The sequence below is a fragment of the Aspergillus caelatus genome (assembly GCF_009193585.1).
Source record: "Aspergillus caelatus strain CBS 763.97 unplaced genomic scaffold BDV27scaffold_12, whole genome shotgun sequence".
Classification (NCBI taxonomy): domain Eukaryota; kingdom Fungi; phylum Ascomycota; class Eurotiomycetes; order Eurotiales; family Aspergillaceae; genus Aspergillus; species Aspergillus caelatus.
This window is the reverse complement of record NW_022475275.1, coordinates 101333-125315: the sequence shown is the minus strand read 5'-3', so window position 1 is coordinate 125315 and position 23983 is coordinate 101333. Positions and strand designations below refer to the sequence as shown.

Here is a 23983-nt window from a genome sequence, read left to right as displayed (position 1 = left end):
GTGTATAATGTTGTGGAGGGACGAGGGCTGCCAAAGCAGGGGTATTTAAATGTGCTGTAGAAGAAATAAGGTAAGGGACAGGATACTCCTCTTTCCTGTCACCACATATCATCATCGTCATCATCTAGCTGGACATCATCACCGAATGTCGAGTTTCCATACTGGTAATGTCCGGGGCCGTACGCATGCCCGTTTTCATAGCCATTTTTGCTACCACGCGTATGTTGTCGATAAGAATCATGGGAGTCATCACCATATTCGTACATTTGAGGATCATCGTAGGAACTATCGCTGTAGTGTTGCATCTGGGCCTATACACTAGGTCAACGGGTGCATAGCTATAGAGTAAATAACACTAACCTCTTGATATTGCTGATATCCTGAGTAGTCATCCTGTTGGTCCTTTGTCTTCTGATGTCTCTGCGATGCCGAGGAAGCGAGCATTAGGGGATGCATCTGTTGTACCTTGGCCAGGTACGAATACATGAAGTTGCTGAGCAGAACCTGTGAGTACAACGCGCGCCGAGGATTCGCAAGTTTGATGTGGGCCATTCTATAGATAGCCCTCTCTTCCAGAATGGTGAAACGGGTCCAAGGATAATCAACATCAGGCCGAAGTTCCCGCGGTGGCGGGTCAGGAGACAAGGTCCGAGATGAGCTTTTCTTATGATGGCTATCGTTGCTGCTTTTTTTCTTGCCACCTCCAAATAATGAAGAGAACAGGCCGGACTCCTTCTCTTTCTTCGACTCTCCCGAAGTCCTTCGAACATGGTCCTTTCGACGTTCTTCTTCCAATTTAGGATCGAGCCGGTCCAAGACAAGGCTCTCACGACCACGTTGCCCTGAGTCGTTAGACGGGAGAACGTTCGCTGTCTCATGGACTTTATCAACTAGTTTGGCTTTGATCTTCTTAGCGTCGCTCTCCTTGTCCTTTTTCTTTTCTTTATCCTTGTCCTTATCTTTCTCCTCGCTGCCTAACAGCCAGTGCCAGCTTGACTTGCGGCTACCTTCTGACTCCTTCTTATCCTTCGATTTCTTCGTTTCCGGCTTGCGTTCCTCTGACAAGGTAGGAATGAACGAAAGACTATCTGTCCGGGTGCTATTGCCCGGCAGAGCCTGAGGACTGTTAGCGAAATCACTAAGGGTACTCGCGCTGTCCTTGCTATGCACGCGGTTGTGTAGTGACCATTTGCTGGAACTTTGATCGTAATTCCCTGATCCCTTGGCGGGAGAAGCCGATGACGAAGGGGAGTCCTGAGTGTGTCCGCGTCCAGAGGTGACATTTGAAAGTGAGGTTGGGGTCATAGGTGCTGCGCTAGTTTCCGGCGGAGGGGTCTCAATAATCTCTGGAATCTTTTGTTCTGTAGCTGGGATGTTCAACGTTGACCGCCCGTTTGAGCTGAGGCGCGAGTGCCACTGACGTGTCTGCGAGGATACATTCGTTTTGCTCCCGGTTTCCACCGTTGAAGACTCACTTGGCCGGTCGTTTCCAGACTGCGGCTGGTCCAATACAGATTCAAGCACGGAGCTGGTTGTTTCGTTAGACAGCGATGCTCCGGATTGAGTGGGTATCCCCGAGGCCTGATCTCGGGCTATGTTGGGAGTGGGATCGGTTGACACTCGGGCGAGACCCGAGGTCGTCTGTTCACCAAAGGAATTGGCAGATGATGATACACCCTCCTTCACATCGGAGGCTTTCGCGAATCGCTTGGAATAGGGGAGCTTTTCACCCTTCTTTAAGCTTCCTGCCTTTCTGTATTGCGTCCTCGTGGATCGTCTAAGACTGTGACCTGGGGGTGCAGGCGGAAGGATTGGCTTGTCTTCGTCTGCCGTGATTCCCAGGTTCTGAATTTCATTTAACAAAGTAACAGGACCCGTACTTCGCGGCTTAGAGTTATCCACCAAGGTTTCCAATTCTTGTAGATTAGGGGTCAGAGGATCTCTTCTTGACTGAGACCGTTTTCGCTCTAACCGTTCTGCCCCATCCGTATAGCCATGAGAATTGTCGATTTGTCTAGACAACATAGACCTTTTCCGCCTAAGACCGCCGGCTGACCCTTGGCGTTCCGGTCCTAGGGAGTTGAAATCGCCAGATCTCCGCTTTATTTGCTCCGTCTTACTTTCGAGGAATGATTTGAACTCCTTAGGGGCTAACTCCGGATGCAGCCGTGCAGGAACCCAAAATAATCGGGCAGCGTCATTTTCGTCCGCGGAGGGGGAGGGTGGTACGGAAAAATCGGAGTTGAAGCTCGGAAGGTCAGGGTCACCCGTGGCAGCTACATCCATGGACATTCGTCGGATGGCGGCTAGATTGTTAAGTTCTTGAGCCACAGCAGCAGGGTCAGATTCGTAGTCAATATCGTTTAGGGGGAAAGAGGTGGTGGCGGTGTCTGTTGATCCAGGAGATGTGGTTGAGCTAGGTGATGCCGGACTGCTACTTTCCCTATCCAAAGAAGCGGCCCCATCAATGGGCGGCCGGGACTGTCCGTTCACGGGATGATGATTGTTGACTGCATTTAAATGGTTCTGCAACTGTATTGACTGCGGCGAGGTAGGGGATGCAGCGCCAGCAAGATTTGGAGGAATTATTGAGATCGATTCACTCAAAGGGGAGGAAATATAGCTGAGGCGCTGGGAGTTCCTTCTGTCGTAATCATCGTCATACATATGACCAATGGCCTCCGTGACATGGTGACTTGGGTCACTAATCGACAGGTGGGACGCATGGCCTTTCCGCGTTGTGTATCCTCCGCCAGCCTCTGAGGGACTCGGTGTAGCCTTAATGGTCAAAAATAAGTTAGTCCAAGTAGAGCTCTCATATGCAACCCGCAAGGTTCTGGATTGCCTGACAACCCATGATCAGCCATACAACCTTGCCTTTAGACACAGTTCTATGGCAAGGACGAAAGGAGTGGTTGGGTGGATTTCTTTCGGGTGTGGAAAAAAAAAAAAAAATAGAAGGCTAGCGAACTGTAAGGGTCATGTCGACTAACGCACCTGCATGAGAGCGGTTTGACCGGAAACCTAGGAGGACGACGACCCGAAATTGACGGAGGACCGAAGGGCGATAGGATACTCGCCTCGTGGAGAGGAGGTCACTGTACCACCAGGGCGGGAGAAACTTGAAAATAAAAGGATGTTCATGGAATCATGGAAGCGGGGAAGAAGCGTCGACGGAGAGGAACAAACACCAGTGTGTCGGAGACGAGAGGATGCGGATAAGGGTTAGGCATCCGGCGACTTTGGGGCTTGTCGCAGAGTTTCTAGAACAAAGAGGCGAGTTTGAGGGAGGTCGGAGAGAAGAAGGGGGATATTAAGCCGACGTAAGAAGGAGGCTGAAGAAAGTTTCTAGTGGTGAATGTTGGATCAACTGTAATCGGGTTGGGGAAATGGTGGATGAGGATGGGAAATAACAATTCGGGGGGTTGTTCGAGGAGAAAGCCGTTTGGTTGGTTGGCTGGACTTTGGACGGCTGGCTGGCGGGCGGCGAAGGAAAAAGCAGACTTGCAGTTGCTTCACTTCCACTTAGTTTGTGTGTAGGAACAACGGTTCGGTCCAGATTTAGAGTCGGTGATCGGGGGTTTAATGATTATTACTCCATATTATACACTAACCCTCATACCCTTCAGATCTTTTTTTAGGGGGTAGGTCAGTTGCTCTTCTTTTTTTTCCTTTTTTTTCTTTAATTTTTTCTTATTTATTTCTTGCTGTTTGAGCTAGGTCACACCGGTCTGGTTTTTATCCATAAGTGCAAAAAGAATAGATTGATTGATTTGATCAGGTTGAATTAGGAGAGTTACTAGGTATGCTATCTCTTATTATAATCATATCCTTGACTGTCAACGACAGCGCTTAGTCACATTTCTTTGCTCCACTGTTTTTCAATGGGACGATCAGAGTGGTCCTGTTTGGCCGATAGGCGATCGTTGATCAGCATGTCCCCCGTGCCTGATAACAAGTAATAGGATTCGATTTCCGAATGGATCTGTTTTCAATTTGATTCAGACTATTGTTCTCGAGAATGGAATTTTATGTTTGATCTTTCTCGCTGCGTCCGTTCATTCTTAGTAATTCTGCTTAGCTCTGTTTCTCGGTGGGAGCGTCTCTCACGTGTCCCTTAGCAAAAGTATATAAAATCCGCAACTTAATCTAACCTCTGATGTCCACTCGAGCAGCCAAGCCACAAGGATATGTATGCTAAGGGAAATCAACATCCATTCCTCGGTAGTTCCGGACATGCTGACTAGTGGTGAGGTTTCCTGTCTGCCTCCCCCTTTTAGATATGTCTTTGTTCTTTTTTATTTCTTCGAATTTGCTTTTGGTTCTCCTAAGAAAATGTTATTTATCTAATTAAGACCGTGATCAGGTCTGATGTTCTAATAGGGCCCTATGTATTGTACTATGATACATACATATTTTTTTTTGAAGATATTTTCCCACCTGTCTTCCCCAGCCATGTAAGGAGATAGTGGATAATCGTATAATCAAGGAACCACAGTGGCTCCGTGACAAGGATGATTGGACACCTGATTGAATTCATGCGCTCACGATCCTACTTAATTACTACTAAGTATATCATTGTCCTGAAAGCTCATGTGTTCGCAAAGAATATATGCTGGGCTGGAGGTCCGTCCACCATCTCCATTAACAAGCCATCATCGGGAATGTCGCCATGCCTTTCTCAGCCTTGTTGACCTCTGACAACCAAGAAAAGCATTAGCTAGCCACCTCTTTACATTTTACTAGTATTACTTGGCGGGTCTCGTGCCTCGAGTCCGTGACCTTCATTGGCTGAGAGCGTCTGATGACTTCGGTGGAATTTATGGCTGACGGGCCCTGCCCCGTAGATAATACATAGACGCGAGGTATGGTTGGAATGCGATATCGCTTAATCCGTCTAAACTATTCCTAGGAATGTACACGCACGTTTTGCGCAAAATGTCCGCTGAAGACTTTTCGCCCTGCCGGTGACGACACTCTATGACTCGAGTTTGGTGGTCACAAGTGGGCGGTCCCTTCTTTGTTTCATCCCTTCCTTTGAGGGGAGTCAATAAACTGGGCACCGCGCAGCTAACTCTCACAAGCGAGGAGAAGAGAAGGGAAACGAAAGGTGAGCCGAAACAAAATGATGTAATCCACGAATGATATAAACAGCGCGGAGGGGAAATTTTCATTCTAAAACCAAACCTGCAAGCCAAATCCACACTTCGAAACGCATGCACAAGGATAATGGAAACTATAAACACCTGGGGAAAGAAACAAGGAACATGGCACGACAAAAAAGCGAAAAATGGAAAAGAAAAAGAATATAGACAAACAGACAGGGAAGTCCTGCAAAATCCAGATATACAAAACATCTCCGTGGTTTCCTTATGGGTTCATCCCGGACACGCCGTTCAAGCCACTTCGTGTAAAGACAACACCATCGCTTACACTAGAAAGCTGAAACAAGAATTTCCGGTCCAAATCGGGTATGATACGACTTGCAGAATGGACCGAAACGCACTCGGTTCGATTGTGAATCATAAAACGACGAAAAGATTCTAGGAAGAAAAGCGGGCTTGATTTCTTGGTTCGTTAGAATTCGTTGCGCATTAGCCAGGGGTTGGCAGTAAGATTTCTAGGCCGTGTCGACATAGTTCCTAAGAACAGTTCATTAGTCCAAAGACCTGAGCTAACTGGGAAAAAGTTTCCTTACGCAGGGAATATGCCAACCCGATCTCCGATGCGCCCCGTCCACCAGTCTTCCTTCTTCTCGGTGCGTTTGACGATAGTGATGATGTCGCCTTTCTTGAAGCCCAGATCCCCTTCTTGATCGGCATCGAAGGTGTAAAGGGCAATCGCTTGGTCTTGGCGCAGAGACGGGGCTTGTCCTGTCCGTTGCCCGAAAACAGGCTTGGGTGCCGTGGGTCGGCTGGGCTTGTGGTCAGAATAAACATAGTCCTCCTCGAACGGTGCTGTGTTACTTCGGCTGCGGCTGTATGTGTCAAATGTATCATTGCGAGGGCTACGAGTGGTCGATGAGCGGCTCAACCCCCCAGCAGGCCGGTCGTATACATCATCGGCCCATGTGTTTGCGCGGCGGGGTCGGTCCCGGTACTCGTAGGTATCCACATCATTGGCACCTGTGCGGTCACGTCGAAGACCCTGTCCATACGCATCTCCCCGTCGTCCTTCCCACACCACGTCATCATGATGGTCGTCGTAAATGGGTATGTCATTGTACATCGCATCGCCATTTCTCGCGTTACCATAAAATGCGCGGGAATTTAGTACACGCATGAGGGGATCCGCGCTTGGGGGTGGTCTAATAGTCCCACTGAGTAATTGCCGTGCTGACACTCGGCTATTGTAGAGCTTCTCGTTCGCATCCTTCCGTTCCACTAGCATGCTTCCCTCCAAGCTGATACCTGCGAAGAGACCCTTCGTCTTGGAGTAAGAGAAGACTGCGGCCACGCCTTTTGTGCTTGCCGCTCCGGCAGCCTCTGCATTGCGTCCCACCGGTCCTGCGGCGAGCGAAACGTTACCACCGAGAGTTAGTGTTCCCACCTGAGAAAACGTTCGGACAGCAGCGGCATCGTTGAGAATGAAGACGAAGTCAGTTAATTCGAATCCAATCTGACCTCCAAATCCGGCACCTGCGGTTGCGATAGCCGAGGGAGCAGACCAGGAGCCATCCGCCAAGCGGGCAACAACAACGCCCGAGCCAAATCGAGCGGAGCCTAGGAAACCGGCCTTGAGAACGGTGAGAACCGCAAGCCCCTAGCAAACCAGTGGTCAGCTTCCGACGCTACTTAATCCACAAGCTGTAACTAAGTGTTTTGTGAGATCGTTCTTTACCTTAGCACCTGCTAGGATTTCAGGAGGAATGATTTTATCAGGACCAAAAGCTTGTCGAGGATCGATAAACGAGGCAAGAATTTTACCAGCCTTTCTACACTCGCCTGTTGTGTAGAAACAACGTTAGTATAGGACTCTAAAGCCCCCCCTCTATGTGTAGTGCGGGGAAACTTTGGCGGGTAGTGAAATGAACCTACTATTCAAAGATGAAGGCAAGGGATTGTGAATCCCGAGAGGCATTTTGACTGTGCTCGCTAGGACCTGAAGGGTAAAGTTGGTAGGAGGATTGGAGGAGGTTCTAGGAGACGACTGCGCCGGAGAAGTTGATAGCAGGATATTCTGCGGAGTCCGTTCGCGTTCGGATGGGGAGATGACCGAGAGGTGGACCTGACTAAGTGACAGGTTCGCAGTAACTAAAATAAGGTCGAGATTTCCGCAGTCCCGGTTGTAAGTGAGTGGTGGGAAAACACATACGCCGCAGTAAAGGATAGATGAAGAAGAGACTTTTACAAAATTCTTAGGTAAGAAAATGGTGAATTTCTTTTCAGGTTAATCAATTATCCATAGCTCAAGTGATCAATAGTTTTCGGAGGAGAGCAAGTTCCGCAAGCAGCCTACCGCGGTATGTTTAGATTGGTAACTGAGTGGCTGGGTCGTTCTATCAATCGTTTGTAAACGTAAACCCCAGATTATAGTACCAACATAGTCATACGTTTCATACAGTCACAATATGATTGAAGCTATTCTTCTATTGATAAACTTTGGAACTAGCCATATCGTCGTCCTTTTCACGTTAATGATACATTAATGATTGATTCCAGCGAATGGTTGAAACCTGAGGCTGCAACACGGCACAGCCACCGCCGAACCTCCGAGGATCACCGCAATAGCAACTGAATACCGAAAGAGCTTTGTCCAACCATCTGAGTCTCCGTTTTCCGATTACGGTGCTGCATTGACGTTTCATGAAGAATGCGTCTGGCAATGATTTGAAAAAGGCGTTTCCAATTGCCTTCCTTTGTTCAAGATGGCTACAGGTGCGATAAAACTGTCAACTACACAAGTTGGGGTCACGGGCGACACTGACTCTTTCCAGTGCGAATTTGTGTTTGTGGAGATGAGGGCACTGGAAAGTCCAGTCTCATCACATCACTTGTGAAAGGGGTCTTTGTGACAAATAAGATCCAGCCAATTTTGCCCCAGATCACGATTCCTCCCACGATCGGAACCCCCGAGAATGTTACTACAACTACAGTGGTGGACACTTCTGCTCTCCCTCAAGAGCGGAGCAATTTAGCAAGGGAGATCCGGAAATCGAACGTGATTTTGCTTGTATATTCAGATCATTATAGCTATGAACGCGTGGCGCTGTTCTGGCTTCCATACTTTCGCTCTTTGGGAGTCAATGTACCCGTGGTACTGTGCGCCAACAAGTCCGATCTCGCCGCGGATCATAGTGAAGCACAAGTTATTGAGGAAGAGATGTTACCGTTGATGGCAGAATTCAAGGAAATCGACTCATGCATTCGGACAAGCGCGCGAGAACACCGCAATGTGAACGAAGCTTTCTTTCTCTGTCAAAAGGCGGTCACTCACCCAATTGCGCCTTTATTCGACTCCAAGGAGTCGGCTCTGAAACCGGCAGCCGTCGCGGCATTACAACGGATTTTCTACCTCAGCGATAAGGACCGTGATGGTTATTTATCTGATAGGGAGCTCGAGGATTTCCAGATGAGATGCTTCGAAAAGCCTTTGAGTGAGGAAGACTTGGTGCATATAAAGGAAACCATTCAGAAGACACATCCAACCTCAGTGACCCCTTCTGGTATTGATTGCCGGGGGTTTATCCATCTTAACAAAATGTATGCCGAGAAAGGGCGCCATGAAACCGTCTGGATTATACTGCGGGCTTTCCAGTACACAGACAATCTCTCGCTTCAAGAAAGCTTTCTCCATCCTAGATTTGAGGTCCCACCGTACGCGTCTGCCGAGCTTTCCCCGGAAGGATATCGATTTTTCGTGAATCTCTTCCTTCTCTCAGACAAGGATAACGATGGGGGATTGAACGACGCCGAATTGGCGTCATTATTTGCGCCAACCCCGGGCTTACCCGCTGCATGGGCAGACGGTTCATTCCCATCTTCTACTGTTCGGAATGAAGCTGGTCATGTTACACTTCAGGGCTGGCTTGCACAATGGAGTATGACTACATTTACATCGCCAAAAACGACCTTGGAGTATCTGGCATATCTTGGATTTGAATCATCCGACAGAAGCAATCCTTCTACAACGGCTGCATTAAAAGTAACGCGGCCGCGAAAGCGAAGAAAGCGCCCTGGGAGGGTGGGTCGTAATGTTGTACTTGGTCATGTCCTTGGGCCTCCCGGCTCAGGCAAGTCTGCGCTTCTCGACGCCTTCCTTGCGCGCGGCTTCAGCACTACATATCATCCTACAATTCAACCCCGCACTGCGGTCAACACAGTGGAACTTCCAGGGGGTAAACAATGTTACCTGATTCTGGACGAGTTGGGTGAGCTAGAGCCTGCCATACTAGAAAATCAGGTGAAGCTGTTGGACCAGTGTGACGTGATTGTGTACACTTACGACTCCTCGGATCCCGATTCATTTGCGTATATCCCTGACCTGCGATCCAAATACCCTCACCTTGAGGAGCTTCCAAGTGTGTTTGTTGCTCTTAAGGCTGATCTCGATCGGACAACCCAACGGGCTGAGTATCAACCGCACGAATATACTGCGATGCTAAATATGCCCAGCTCACCTCTTCATGTTAGTGTGACTTGGAGCTCAATGCAAGAGGTCTTTGTCCATATCGCTGAAGCCGCTATGGAGCCCAGTACGGCATTTCCACGGAGTGAGGAAGATGTTGAGGGTAAATGGATGGCCTGGGGAATTGCGCTGGGCGCTGTTGTCTGTGCTGGAGCAGCCGCGGTGATGATTTGGCGACGGGTGAGTGGAAGTGGAACTTGAGGGTGATATCCTTGTTATTATGGCGCTGTATGTAAGATACCCAAGGCATTCATTCAATCGGCGATGATTGGGCAGAGAAATGACTTTTTATGTTCAGAGGGAAAGGAAAAAGTTGCATCTGTATACCGTCCGAGTTATGACATTATTCCTCGTAGTATTATCATTATAAACTTGTCCCCTTACTTTGGTCGAAATGCCAAAGCGACTTTTGTTCTGACAGCGCCGATCTAGGATCCTTAGAATGTGTTTTGTTAGGCTACTGTACGGAGTAGACAAAGCGGAGAAAGATATGGAAATACAGATAATCATTGGAACAGTAGTTGGGAAGCCCCACGGATCCGCCTCGTGCACGCGAGAAAGCGGCGGCCAACCCCAGAAAAGCTTCTCCTCACGAACGCCCTTTGGCCGTCCCCTCCCTTTGTCGCTCTCCGCTTTCCTCTATTTCCCTCCTGAGGGCTTCGTGTTTTCTCCGGTTCCGTAACATAGGCAGTTCTTTCTCCTGTTTCCCGGCCGTTGTTGACTATTTAATCCCGATAGCTTTTCTGTGCTCCCAGCTGCAGACGGAACTCCGGTCGTTTCTCCGCCCATCGTTGCTAGGTTGAACTGCTGCTCACCACTCCCCGGCAGCCCCGGACACCTATCATCAATTGAGGGCAGGCGTTAGAGGGTCTTCTTGTGTTTTTTTTTTTTTTTCTTTTCTCTTTTTGGAATATTGTGCATTGCCTCATCGGTTCTTATCAACTAATTTCAAGTCTCCAAATCACGCCACCTTGGGCAGCACCATTCGGGGTGCCGCTCTTGGGGGAAAATTCACCACAGAATTGCGTGACTAGCCCTATCGCAGCTGCCATTGTCTCGCAAGTGATTCATTTGCATTAGCTGATTTGTGGTTAGCATCACGATAGCAACCATGTTGTAAGGCTCACCCTCCGAGGCCCATGATCTATACTCTCCCTCTTATCTGTCTCTCTGTTGAACGTGTTGATTGGTTGGCACGTGGCTTGTCGCTGCAGCAGTTTGCTTTAGCTTTGTTTTTTACACTGTTATTTAGCCATATAAGCTTTAATTTTGTTGCGCTTCTCCTTAGATGACGGCATTGTTGCGACGTTTGTCTTGCTGACTTCGAACCAGCGTCCTACCCCCGCCTCCGCCTCGCTATACCGTACCGGTTGCATACGCAGCTGGTGCGTCGAATGGCATGGCGGTTCCAGTTGTGGAGACCAACAACATAATTAGCCATCCGGAGGGTGGTTGTCCACTGCAGGTCGGAGAAGGTGTGTTTGCGACATGGCGCAAAGTCCCTCATGCGCATCGAAGCCCCACTATCACCGAGCTTTGGATCATGCTAATGCTGGTTTTGCGACAGGGACTTACCACCTCAAAGATGACTTGCACCTCGCAACACCTCCTCCACATCCTTCCGAGGCCCCCGTCGTAAATCCTAACCCTCTTGCGACTGTCCCAACTCCGCCAACATCCGGCGTCAAGCTGTCGCTGGTTAGTGTTGGCCAACGAAACAAGATTCCTGTGTTTACCTCGAAAGAGAAAGTGACTGCGCCGCCATTCGCAGATGGCAACCCTGCTTTAGCGGCCGTCCCTACGAAGGATGGCTTGAAAAGACGCAAGCCCAAGAATAACATCATAAAGAGCAGTTCGTCATTTGTCTCGCGGGTTATCACTCATGAGGCTTCTTCCAAACGACTCAATGATCGGAACCCTGACGGCCTGTTCGCCTTCGCTAATATCAATCGGGCATTCCAGTGGTTGGATCTTAGCTCAAAAAACAAAGAGGAACCTCTGGCGAAAATCCTCTTCACCAAAGCGCACATGTTGACACATGATATCAATGAGCTAACAAAAAGCTCTTCTCATATCGACATTGCTATGGGCTCTTCGGCTGGCGACATAATCTGGTACGAGCCTATCTCGCAGAAGTATGCACGGATCAATAAGAATGGAGTTGTCAGCAATTCTCCAGTAACTCATATCAAATGGATTCCTGGGTCAGAGAATATGTTCATGGCTGCGCATGCAAATGGACAGTTGGTCGTATATGATAAGGAGAAGGAAGATGCGCTTTTCACGCCTGAACTTAGCAATCATTCGGCAGAGACGATGAAAGCATCTAGTCGACTACCGTTGCAGGTGCTGAAATCAGTAAACTCCAGGAACCAGAAGACTAACCCGGTTGCATTATGGAAACTTGCCAATCAGAAGATCTCCCAGTTTGCCTTCTCTCCCGATCAAAGGCATCTGGCCGTGGTTCTAGAGGATGGATCGCTACGCGTGATGGACTATCTTAAAGAAGAGTATGTTTTACGGTCTTGGCGCTTTCTGTTCCGTTTCAGTTTGGGCAGATGGTGAGTGATGAACGGCCAGCTAACAAATTGGATAGGGTCCTAGACATTTTCCGTAGTTACTATGGAGGTTTGATATGCGTTTGCTGGTCACCTGACGGCAAATACATTGTGACGGGTGGCCAAGATGATCTGGTGACGATATGGTCATTTCCGGAGCGCAAGATCGTCGCACGATGCCAAGGGCACAATTCTTGGGTCTCTACCGTTGCATTCGACCCATGGCGTTGTGACGAGAGGACATACCGGTTTGGGAGTGTTGGGGATGATTGCAGGCTGCTACTATGGGATTTCAGTGTGGGCATGCTGCATCGCCCTAGAGCTGTACGTTACCCCCCTAAGATTTTCTTGCTAGGGGCCTGGAATTAACTCATTACACCGTAATAGCATCAAGCTACTGCCCGGCAGCGGACCAGCATGATTGCAAGCAATACACAGCACTTCAATCGCCACAGAGCCGACAGCGCAAGCAACCGGATGAGGTCGGATTCCCAACGAACTGCAGACACTTACAATGATTATGACTCTGCTGTCCGTCATCCGGTAGAACCTAGGGCCCGGACAGCCCTATTACCACCTATAATGGTACGTTGTCATAGCGATTCTCACCATATTCATTAGACTGCATATCAAGCGGATGAGAACTAATCGGTAAATAGTCAAAAATCGTCGGGGATGACCCTATCTGCTGGTTGGGATTCCAAGAAGACTCGATCATGACCTCTTCTCTTGAAGGTATGGATGCTTTTCGTACGTCAATTCAACATAGCAGCAGCTGACATAGCTGAAGGTCACATTCGCACCTGGGATCGCCCACGAGAAGGTATCAATGATAGTTACAATGGTAACACCTCGTCGCCTGCGATCAGTACCAGTGCCGCCGGGTCTGGGTCGGGCATAGCAGACTCGGCCATGGGCTCATTGTAGCCGTTCACTCCTGTTGTGCGAGCCAATGTTGTCTGTATATATGTACACTTGTAACTAGATATACCCATTTGAACGTGACCTATAGCTTCTTTGAATATCACCTAATAGTAGGGGTCAAGGAAAGTTAATTTAACGAGCCTTTATGATTAATGTACAATACTGTATGCTACTAGTAATAATAGTAATAATATAACTTCCTCATACATACTCCTCAGTACCTGTTGTATTTAGATATCATTTTAATGCAGTTGTACATACTTACTCCGTCTCGGAGTAGAGATCGGACTAAAACTGTATTCGGACTACATCTATTCCGATAAGCTACTTTATCTTTCTAAGGTTCCTTCCATCCACTTCCTATTCTTTCCTCACACACTTTCGTGTTCCCTTAATACTTCCGGGGAAACAGCTCTCTACGCAATGGACCGAGTTTCGAAGGGCAATACGTTAAGGAAGAATGGAAGATTAACCTCCTGTGAGCCGTGTCGCATGTCGAAGATTAGATGTGATCATAGAAGACCTATATGTAAAAGATGCGAGACCCGACGCCTCAGCAAGAAGGTGAGAATGACATCCCAATTTAGAAAGTGATGGATTTCTGACGCAACCATAGTGCTATTACCATCCAGCTCCTATGACAAAGCCAATCAAAGTCCCTGCGGGCGAGCCCGATGTTGCTACTCGCAGAAGTATCAACCAAGATATCGATTCTTCCCTCACCAGTGACCTCACTGAGGTACCACCATTAAGCTGTACTTACCTAGGGTCAACAAGCTTCCTGTCAGTTTTCCGTGACACGCAACCAGGCTTGCCTCCAAACCCCATACCGCATGCAGTCTTACGAGGGCGATGGAGCCGTGATCATACGTATGTGGCATCGCGTCTGGTTCAGCTACTGTCGGCCTTTGAGCTCTGCGAAGAGTTGCTTATAGGTCACTATGAGCGATGCCCGTGTACTATCATCCCGCTGCAACTCATTCTACAGCCCCTCAAAATGGCCAGGACCTACTTGGAAACAGGCGGCTGGGGCAAGGATCTGCAGTATGAAGAGATATATTCTAAGATTACACGGAATACTGCCGGGCCGTTTCCTGATCCTCGTAGTCCCTCAAGCCCAGGGGATTTTTACACTCTATTCAGCGGCGCAAACCTGAGATGGGAGTTCATAGGCATCGTATTTTCCTTCGCAGGGTTAGGCGCATTAAGTAGCGAAAGAAAGCTGTTCAAAATCAATGGTCAAGGGTCGATGTCTGCCAATGCATTTGCAGAAGAAATGACTGCAGCAAGTACCATGTGCATCGAGATATGCAAGCAACTTGATAAAGTTAATGACTTGATGCTATGGTTATATGTAATACATAGCGCGCTCGCTTCAGATATTTTTGGAGAAACAAGTATTGTTTTCAGGGAATGGAAAACCTTAGACCAGAGCTAACAACGCGACTAGGCCATCGAAACTATGAGCTGCTTGGCGATCTGGTGTCCCATGTTTATGCCCTGGGTCTACATCGCTTCCAGTCATCCGACAATGACGTTCCTTTCTACATCTCCGAGACTCGAAAGAGGATTTTCGGTGTTGCATACCGTTGGGACAAGAATTCGGCTACCCTTTTTGGTAGGCCTCCTCGCCTCCCTTACCACTACTGCGAGACAGGTCTCCCATTAGACATAGACGATGACTCAATACTTCACCAAAAACCTCTTGAACCACTATTGCAGCAACTGGGTTCCGATGGGTGGAATACCACAGGCGTCAGCAATGGCACACTTCGCCATGCAACGCTACTCAGGCTGCGCTTCATGATATCCGTACTTAGTGAACAGGTTTTAGAACTGTCACTAGGACGAAGAACCCCAGATTTTACCGAGAAGCTTCGGTATAGCTGCAAGAATATCTTTTGACATAGCCAATGCTGACATCTTAGTAGAACAACCTACGAACAGTGCCAGCAAATGTGGTCACAAATACCCCAAGAGTATCACTATAGCGCAGACTCCTGGGGGAGGCTAAGTCCCCGTTCATGCGTTTCAATTATACTCGTTTATTTGGAATACCTGTATACGGTGTTTCAAGTAGAGCGGATCCGCTGTCGCGAAAATGAGGACTATACGAAGGATCTCCTTGACACATCAATGAAAGTAATTTCCGTGGTCAACGATCTTATGAAACATCGCGAGCAGGCAGGCAAAAATATTATCAAGAGTTTCTTCTGCATCGTGAGTTCTGCTTTGCCACTTGTCCAACCAATGGCTAACTAACCTCTACGCCGTAGCTTCTTTTCAATGCCCTTCCGACTGCAGGCGCCCTCGCCACAGAAGTACATCGGTGCACTATCGCAGAAATTCCCCTACCCTGCTCTGCATCCCGCTCCGAGATCATCCGTAAACTAAGCGTCTTCGTCTCATGGCTTGGTAGCGCTGATCCTTCTATAAGCCACACTCATCGAACCTGCGTGGATATCAACAAAGCTATAACGAAATTGCTGGATGACACTTTGAATTATCGGCCTTCGTGCCGATCTGCAGAGCAAACGCTAGACCCTATCCAGGACCACGAACCATTAGAAGAAAGTTCTTCTGGCTCCGTGATGCCTTGGGCAAATGCTGAGGACCTACCAGACTTGGCGACTTTCGGCACTAGCGCTGACTTCCTCAGCTGGTTGGATGACCTGGGATTTGGATCTACCTTACCTGAGTTTTTTGTATAAGAATTTTCCTAGGCTGGGTTTCTGAAACTATCTCACAGCTTAGGATGGGGACATTAAGGTTGATATTTATTGAAGATTATATGCCCAAACAGACTTTATCTGTATATATCACAGGCATATGATGTTGGTATAAATAATTCAACATGTAAACTCAAAACTATACAACTCAATGTATGGTTCTCCGAGGGCCTACCGTATACTATCGAAAATTGCCAGTATCAATCTCATTATCTATGGATTATCAAGCGAATGGCCCTAAAAGTCAGAGTTCGACATGTACATATATTGTATGTATGCACTATATGCAAAGACTACTACTACGAGTAGTAAACTCAATGCGACCGGATGCCTGCACGAAGAATGCGGCGTTCCCTCCCCCCACCCCCTTGCATATTTATTGCTTCCGCCATGAACATCACCTATGATACGTCCAATTCGGGCAACGATAAGACCGAGAGTAACAAAACCAGGCGAATAAGAATTATCTAATGATTAATGCTAAGGGGGAAAAAAATGAAAGGAGACGCATAATAAAAATAAAGTTCATTAATAAGTTGCGTACATACATAAAACTTGTTATTTCATGAACCGTGAAGCTAGCGCATGATGAAAAAGATAGACAGGAAAAGAAAGTTGAGAGCAAAAAGAAGTAATACTACCTCATAGCGTCAATTCCAAGTTTGTACACGTTCCGTTCTCGTATCGGGTCCGAATCTGCGATTTACAGCGCCAGGGCGAAAAGGCTGAGCATCAGTGAGCCGGCAGCGGGGATCGTAAGTGCTGCAGAGCCGCCAGTCGATTCGGTCGGAGCAGCGGAGGTGCTGGAAGCGGAGTTCGTGGCAGTAGAGGCTGTTATTGGGAAACGGACTGTGTCAGCAAACCCCATTTGGTTGCAAACCATGACGTACTCACCCTTGTTCACGGAGGCGGAGGGGGCAACGGTGCTAGATGACGGAGAGTATGGCGCACGGGATGATGATGGTGAAGGTTTAGAGGTGCTGAGGGTGCTGTGGATGATGCAGGGACGGGAAGTGGTTTTTGTTTTGATTGTGGTGCTGGTGCTGGAGCGGGTGCATGGTGTTTTGGTGATTTTAGTACTGAAATATTGCTTACATGGCTTGGGGGGGTCAGCGACAGCCGTCACATTGAAGATCTGCGACTGGGCCAGGATGCCGGTGTTCTTCTTGGAGTTGGATACGAAATTGAACTGGTATCCGGTGCTAATTGGAGGGTGAGGATTAGTATTCACGCTCAAGATTGTGAGGAGCATAGGAATTCTAGGTCCGGCTCTTGGGATGGACACACCCTGTCTCAATGTCCCAGATCTTGTCAATAGTGTATTTGCCGTCCGAGGTCTTGATATCCTTGGCGATCTCTTTCTCGGAGGAGGTTTGGTTCTTGAGGACGATGTTGACTTGCTCGGGGTCCGAGCTATCAGAGGCAATTCAAGTCAGTGGTTCCATTGCTTCGCCTGTTGGGGTTGGCCCAACGGAGTACATACGGGACAGTGGTCCATTTGATGGTGTAAGGCTTGCTGAAGTCAACCTTGTCCCCGTTCTGAGGGGAAGTGATGGTGACAGCTAGATATCACGATTAGCACGTTGCTTCCAAGCTTGCAGTAGAAGTGAGAATCACATACCGAGCGAAGAGGCCGCATAGGCAACAATTGAAGCGATCTGGAAGAAACGCATTGTGATGATATTAGGAGGCAGAAGTAAATAGAAAAAAATGTAAAGGGTATCACAAGACAAGCGATTTGAATCAACTAAAGAAACTAAAGTGCAGAGGTATAATATATTTTGTGATATAAAAAATGTTGCACGCTGAAGGACAAAACACTGACTTTATATAACGATTCAAGCACACCGCAAAGGAAACCCATGAGAAGGTCAATTACCAAATCCTGACTTCAGGATTTGATCCCTCATCTTCCTCCTTCTCTCCTGTAGTCTCCTTTGGGACTGACCGATAGGAAGTAAGCTTCACTACGAAGTATTTTGGGGCACGATGAGTACGGCACGTCGCAAGCAAAGACTAGGGTCCAGCGTGCGTTGGATTTGACGCGAGGGGCACAGATGATCTGTCTTTCCCAACCTTCTCACTTTTTCCTATCTAGGGCGGAATCCAAGGCTCATGAAGCTCTTGACACAAACTATTGGCTTGTTTGTAATAGTGCCTGCAGCCTAAATTACTACACTCTTTTTCTTTCTGTATCCCTCCCCTCTACTTACGACACAATCTCAGGCCCCCCAGTGTTTACTGGTCGGGGTCCTGTGCTCGCAGGGATACGACCCCTTCCAAGGAAGAAGCTGAATAACTAATAGCAGTCATGAAATTTGTACCCTGTTGAGATCATAGCGTAGTTACACGCTATAGAATAGCCTTGTTTCGCTTTGCGATCGCCGACCGGAGATTGAAACGAGTCAAACAACACGCCGAAGGAGACTTTGATGATCGCTGGAGATTATTTATCGACTTGTTGATAATGCGACAATTTTTTGCAGATCCCGCATTGCTGCAAGTACTGACAGATCTTAGTATGAACGAAACCTGCTATACCTACACTGGATGTTCTATGGGCTACTAATCTCTACAGGCAGAAGATCTTAAGAAAACAACAATGATAACGATTACTATTGTTCAGTTTTTGTCTGGCCAAAAGAAAAGAGAAAAAAGAAAACAGCAAAAAATAAAATAAAAATAAAAAATAAAAATAAAAAAATAAACAGATAAACAGATAAAAACAAAAGTGCTGTATAACCCGAACTGTACCCTCACCGCCGAATGGGGTGTTTGGAGGTGTATGTACACTTGGCGTATTATTAAATCTTCTATTACCTACAACGGCAAGTCCACTTCCAACAAATCTAGAAAGGTTCATTCTAAGTCTTGATAGCTACAGCCATTGACTTTTGTGACGGGCACCGAGCGCATGAACCAAACCATACACATCATCTGCGACCAATGCCAATGCGATATGTCCAAAGTGATCTCCCAACTTAGCTTTCGGCTATCGACTTTTTAACCTTCGAGCTATCCTTAGTTGAAAATGCACATCGACATCCAGCACGCCATCCAAGTCACCGCAACTTCTTGAACTCTGCATGTTTATCCAGACGCATTTCGGATGTGAGAAGCCTGAAGCAATTCTTAGTCAAAGAAAAGCGAGGTTCGCAGGTCCTCTCGGCGTGATTCTTACCAGGTTCTGCTGCATCTTGAGCTTCTTGCGGTGTATCTCGTCACATTTCAGATGACATGCTTATCAGCTATGGTCTATTATTAGTAATACATGCTCATCAAGTCACCAGGCTTCCAGTATAGATAGTATCTTTCTGTGCTTACGACTACATTCAGATACGACGACTTCAATATACGTGAAGAGCTCTTGCACACGGTCCAGGGACGCGCAATATGCTGACTCAAAAGCTCTAACTCTCTGCCGCGCTTTGTGTTATCTGATTTTCTTTTCCCTTTTCCTTATTCTTTTTCTTATCTTTCTCGAGCCACGCAGCTAGGGGGCTTGTGCATAGAATGGCCGCGACGCTTTGGGCGTTGGTGAGCTGTGCTCATAGCGAGCAGCTAAGACTGAGGGTGACGGTTTGATAGGAAGCTCACTGGTGCTGAGATACTATAGACTATTTGGATGAGGAGGGCACCCATAATCTATTTAATTGGCTAAGGAGCCAGAGGCACTTGTCCGAAGAGAGCCCACGCAAGATAACATACAATAACTGATTAGACCGAAGGTGAGTTTCTAGAACCTAAAAGTATGGAAATTCGATCATTCCCTGGTGAACTATCTGGTTGCCTTGACGGAATTTATCGTTGGCCAGAGAAGAGAAGAGACAAGACAAGGAAGCTAAGAAGCTGACATAGATCACCATCTTCGCCTATAGATCTCAAGGTTCGTCGTCCTGTCTCAGCAGTCCAAAGACAAGGAAACCAGAACAAGCATTATATGACTTTTGATATGTTCCCTCATGCTATTCGCTAAATGACACTTCAATTTCGGACAAATATCCATTTGATGACGACCGTTTTCCCGGCGATTAGCATTCTGGTTACACAGGAGTATGCCAGTCGGAGAATCCTTCAAATTTAGATGCCGAGGTTGTTGGAACAATCTAACTTTTATGAAAAAGCCCGATAAAGGGGTTAAGGTAAAAAGGAAGGGGAGCACATATCGAAAACCCCTCGTATCAAGTTTCTATTGTTCAACGGATGACGAATTGCTACACATCGGGGCCAAAGTAGGGCCGTTGGCTTTCATGGTGGAAGGTTGTCTTCGTCGCCTTTGGAATGTGTAACGATATACGTTCTCCAGAATTTTATTTTCGGCTGAAAATCCCGAGCCATTGTGTGATTGAAGACGTGGACAAACACACGAGTATCGAAAGCCCTAGTTGTGGCACACGTACATCAGCACAAGTGGCTTACGGTTGTGAGAGGATAAGCATATTTCGTTTAACATTAATCAAGTATTCCGCTCAATCTTTTTCATTTGACCTTCAACTAGATTACCTTACGAATATAGCCCTTGGATTCTATTTGCTCGATCGTCATGTTCGTTGGAGTCGGCGCTTGTCCAGACTTTTAACCTTTGGGTTGCTGTGAGAGGCGAAACAGAAACGATGCAGAAAACAGACAGCAAGCATACCATCCATTTCACAGAAAAGAGGTTACCAGCTACGAATTATCCCAGAAAGATTTTGATTCGTAATAGTGAGGTTGCGTATGCCTGTTTCCCACCGTGACGCAAAAAGCCTGGATTAGGTCACCTTCATACATATAAACAGAGCAGTTGCTCCCGTCTGATATTCTTCGCGCAATCTTCATACCGTGAGATTTAAGTCTATCTCCAGGGTGTATACCATCTTCTTTATCTCTTAAACCTGTATCACCAGGAACCCCAGTGTTTAACCAGGCATTGATACTGTGTCTATACCCCTAACTCCTAAAATGAGGGTCCAAAGCATCGCTCTCTTCCTCGGTCTATGCACCGCAGCCTTCGCAGTCCCTCATAAGCCCCAGAACAAAAGAGGTATGTGGAAGAACTGGCAAGAGTCATCAATTACTACTGTAACGCCGACGCCGACGCCCACACCCCGGCCGACTCCCAGGCCGACGCCCACTACACCTCCGGGCGACGACGATGATTCTGGGGAGTTTCCCTTCCCATGGCCCACCGAGTGGCCACCAATCTTCGATGGCTTCCCGGAAATCGGGGGCAATGACGATTCAAGCTCCGACAATGTGCCTGATGCCAATGATAAATCTATGTCTGGGACTCCAGACGTCAAGGGCGACGAGCGTCCTTCGAAGAGCTCGAAGTAGCCGGGTAGGGTCTATGCTCGCGGGCTTTATTTTACTCGCCCGACGGAGGATTTTTTGTGCGGCTGTCGTGTCCTGTGTTGAGGGTTTAGAAGTTGATGGAAGATGATGGTGGGATCAGGAAGGCCTGTCTATTTAGTCATTGATTGGAATACGGTTACTCTGAGTGCATGTCGTGCGTACCTTAGCAGATTCATGGACACTATTCTTTCGTTGGTGCCCTTACTGGGTTATCCCGCATACTAAACCTATAACTATGCGGTTTATCATGGAGGACTAGTTACAAGTGTGTCACACAGAGCTGTGGCTAAGCACTTAATCATAATGCGACTATTAGAGGAACCAAAAATACTTGCCATCTACCTCACGCTTTGTCTATACAGGTTACCTCTGAGCTCTAATACTTTCATGGCTAAAGACCTGGGACCCTTTCCTCCAGATCCATGGATAACTGTTTTATCCACATGCGGTCTCTCCGCACTTCGATGTAGCCCACATGGTGAAATATCTTGGTACTGGGGTCGTTTTTGTATCCCGGACAGTTTGTCCGACGGCGCCATGGTTTGCCTGGGATTTTAAACCAGTCCTTCTGTTTCCCGCGGACTGTGAAGGATTGCGCAAATAATGAAGTCCAACAACAGACCAATTTTGTCCTCTTCTCTGTTTTTTTCTTCCTTGATATTGTAATAGAATCTAGGATTGTCTTGTGTCATTCGAAGGGTAGATGCAGCTCAAGCAATAGTCATAAGGGAGCAGGGCGACTTGACTGCAGTAGGTCGCGGTCAAAGGTTGTGAAGGTCAGAACTTGCGGCGGTTGGAATCGGGACATGAAGGGTCAGCGTATAACTAGTATAGACTCTTGGACGCTGAATCAGTGCTGTCCTAGAATGCGTACGTACTGAATCATGCCCGGCGAAACTATTCTATGCAGTCAGCCAGGCAAGATCCAATCGTTTAGGGCTATCGGCATTTATCCAGGGTTGGGGCGGAGACCCTCCACCTCTCCCCTCATTTACCCCCATGGTAGTAAATCACCCCGGACAGGGCCCACCGAGGTAATTAAGCCCGCGAGTCTTGTTTAGCATGGAGTTTTCGTATCAATACTCTGCGGAATTTAGCTCGGGCTGCAATGGCCCGAGCAGATGGCCGCGTGCAGCTCAGAAGAGTAGAATTGGAAGTTGGGTGTTGCGGGGAGAGAGACGGTGGAATGCCGGTCATGGATTTAGTGCTCTAGTACTTATTGTGAACGCTGCACCATCGAATGAATCGAGCTGCGTGCGACACAGCCTGCTTTTACCATGGCATCGAAACCCCCCGCCTCCGAAATCCACCGTGTCATTGACCTCCTTATTGACAACCTCATAAACATTCGCGACGACACGGGCCAATTTCTCCTGCATCTGAAAGATGGCCGCACCATCCAGGCAAAATGCTGGAACGGCTGGGAATGGACCCATGGCATCGGACTGTACGGTGTATGAAAGTTCTACGAGATAACGGGCCAAGCCAAGTACCTTAAAATTATCGAGGACTGGTTTGCTGAGCGCTTTTACCGAAGGCGGCACTACCAAGAATATTAACACGATGTCTGCCTTCCTGACTCTTGCCTATGTCTATGAAAAGACAGGTAATCTTACCTATTTCCCCTGGCTCGATGCATGGGGCGAATGGGCGATGCACGAGTTGCCACGCACCAAGTACGGTGGTATGCAGCATATCACCTACGTCGCAGAGAATGACCAGGAACTCTGGGATGATACACTTATGATGACTGTGATGCCGCTTGCTAAAATGGGAAAACTCCTTAATCGACCCGAATATATTGCTGAGGCAAAGCGACAATGTCTTATCCACGTAAAGTATCTCTTCGACACAAAAACTGGTCTCTTCTTCCACGGCTGGCGATTCGAGAGTGATGGACATAAGAACGGGGGGCACAATTTTGCGGATGCACGGTGGGCACGCGGGAATAGTTGGTGCACCATCGTTATCCCAGAGATCCTCGAATTGCTGGAACTAGAGCCGAGTGATCCTATTCGGATCCATCTCTGTAATACACTTGAGGCGCAGTGCGAAGCACTGCAGCGGTCCCAATCTATATCGGGCGCTTGGCATACGCTTATCGATCACCCGGACTCGTACCTAGAGGCATCGGCGACTGCTGGATTTGCGTATGGTATTCTGAAAGCTGTGCGGAGGCAGTACATTGGGTCGCAGTACCGGGCCATGGGAGAGAAGGCTATCAGCTCTGTGCTGAAAGATGTAGATGAAAAGGGAGAGCTCCAGAACACTAGTTTTGGTACGCCCATGGGCCATGATCTTCAGTTTTACAAGGATATCCCTCTTACTGCCATGCCGTACGGCCAGGCCATGGCCAGGCCATGGCAATTATGGCTCTGGGGGAGTATCTATGGACCTACCTATAGCCGACTATTGAATTGAGACTCGATCTGAATGTGTTTGAACAGTATAACTTCCACTGATCCGACGAAGTCAGACCGTCAGTGTCGAAGACTCATGAACGTAAAGTTATGAATAATTATATTGAACTGAGCTTGAGCAGTCTTGCCGTAACGCCAAAACTAACTGAAAATTTATGGCCAGAGACCTTAGCAATGCGATCTGATTACAAAATGTCTAAGTAGCATCGTCGAGGACAAGGCATCCGATATGTCTTAAGACCAGTTAACTGCCGTTAGATCAAATGCAAACAAAAGCTTCGCCCACATCATGACTACCATCTTGTACCATACCTCTACACCTTGTAAGCTTGTGACTCTGGGACTAATAGTTTATTGCGGTGTTCAAACCTTTATCAAGGAACTCTGGGGG

At 47.7% G+C, this 23983-nt stretch overlaps 7 protein-coding genes across 7 annotated transcripts; 4 read left to right on the top strand and 3 right to left on the bottom strand.

Moving 5' to 3' along the window:
• Nucleotides 1-3158, bottom strand: BDV27DRAFT_9387 (putative telomere silencing protein Zds1). The gene is made up of 3 exons (XM_032077998.1): nt 2998-3158; nt 361-2778; nt 1-311 (listed from the first exon to the last, which is right to left on the bottom strand). The coding sequence occupies exons 1-3, from the start codon at nt 3001-3003 to the stop codon at nt 99-101; spliced, it is 2637 nt and encodes an 878-aa protein (XP_031932485.1). The 5' UTR covers nt 3004-3158; the 3' UTR covers nt 1-98.
• A 2330-nt stretch (nt 3159-5488) lies between these two features.
• BDV27DRAFT_9368 (SYLF and SH3 domain-containing protein) lies at nt 5489-7403 on the bottom strand. Its single transcript, XM_032077996.1, has 4 exons — nt 7038-7403; nt 6841-6944; nt 5699-6762; nt 5489-5642 (listed from the first exon to the last, which is right to left on the bottom strand). Exons 1-4 carry the CDS (start codon nt 7078-7080, stop codon nt 5621-5623), a joined length of 1233 nt encoding a protein of 410 aa, XP_031932484.1. The 5' UTR covers nt 7081-7403; the 3' UTR covers nt 5489-5620.
• A 114-nt stretch (nt 7404-7517) lies between these two features.
• Nucleotides 7518-10502, top strand: gem1 (ERMES complex Ca(2+)-binding regulatory GTPase GEM1). The gene is made up of 4 exons (XM_032065233.1): nt 7518-7874; nt 7934-9946; nt 10012-10063; nt 10128-10502. The coding sequence occupies exons 1-2, from the start codon at nt 7868-7870 to the stop codon at nt 9826-9828; spliced, it is 1902 nt and encodes a 633-aa protein (XP_031932483.1). The 5' UTR covers nt 7518-7867; the 3' UTR covers nt 9829-9946; nt 10012-10063; nt 10128-10502.
• Nucleotides 10503-11115: 613 nt separating this feature from the next.
• On the top strand, nt 11116-15844 carry BDV27DRAFT_165582 (uncharacterized protein; the record flags this gene model as incomplete). Its single annotated transcript, XM_032073972.1, has 15 exons — nt 11116-12137; nt 12245-12509; nt 12573-12770; nt 12845-12920; nt 12955-13108; nt 13171-13225; nt 13361-13362; nt 13522-13587; nt 13646-13673; nt 13726-14153; nt 14217-14506; nt 14560-14727; nt 14944-14989; nt 15041-15329; nt 15386-15844. 15 exons carry the CDS (start codon nt 11116-11118, stop codon nt 15818-15820), a joined length of 3522 nt encoding a protein of 1173 aa, XP_031932482.1. The 3' UTR covers nt 15821-15844.
• Nucleotides 15845-16388: 544 nt separating this feature from the next.
• BDV27DRAFT_120870 (GPI anchored serine-threonine rich family protein) lies at nt 16389-17611 on the bottom strand. Its single transcript, XM_032065232.1, has 5 exons — nt 17460-17611; nt 17322-17400; nt 17126-17251; nt 16934-17040; nt 16389-16669 (listed from the first exon to the last, which is right to left on the bottom strand). Exons 1-5 carry the CDS (start codon nt 17509-17511, stop codon nt 16542-16544), a joined length of 492 nt encoding a protein of 163 aa, XP_031932481.1. The 5' UTR covers nt 17512-17611; the 3' UTR covers nt 16389-16541.
• Nucleotides 17612-20779: 3168 nt separating this feature from the next.
• On the top strand, nt 20780-21154 carry BDV27DRAFT_153079 (uncharacterized protein; the record flags this gene model as incomplete). The annotated part of the gene is made up of 1 exon (XM_032071710.1): nt 20780-21154. The coding sequence occupies one exon, from the start codon at nt 20780-20782 to the stop codon at nt 21152-21154; it is 375 nt and encodes a 124-aa protein (XP_031932480.1).
• Nucleotides 21155-22449: 1295 nt separating this feature from the next.
• On the top strand, nt 22450-23686 carry BDV27DRAFT_141245 (glycoside hydrolase family 88/105 protein; the record flags this gene model as incomplete). Its single annotated transcript, XM_032069786.1, has 3 exons — nt 22450-22619; nt 22696-23508; nt 23620-23686. The coding sequence occupies 3 exons, from the start codon at nt 22450-22452 to the stop codon at nt 23684-23686; spliced, it is 1050 nt and encodes a 349-aa protein (XP_031932479.1).
• Between the last annotated feature and the right edge of the window lie 297 nt (nt 23687-23983).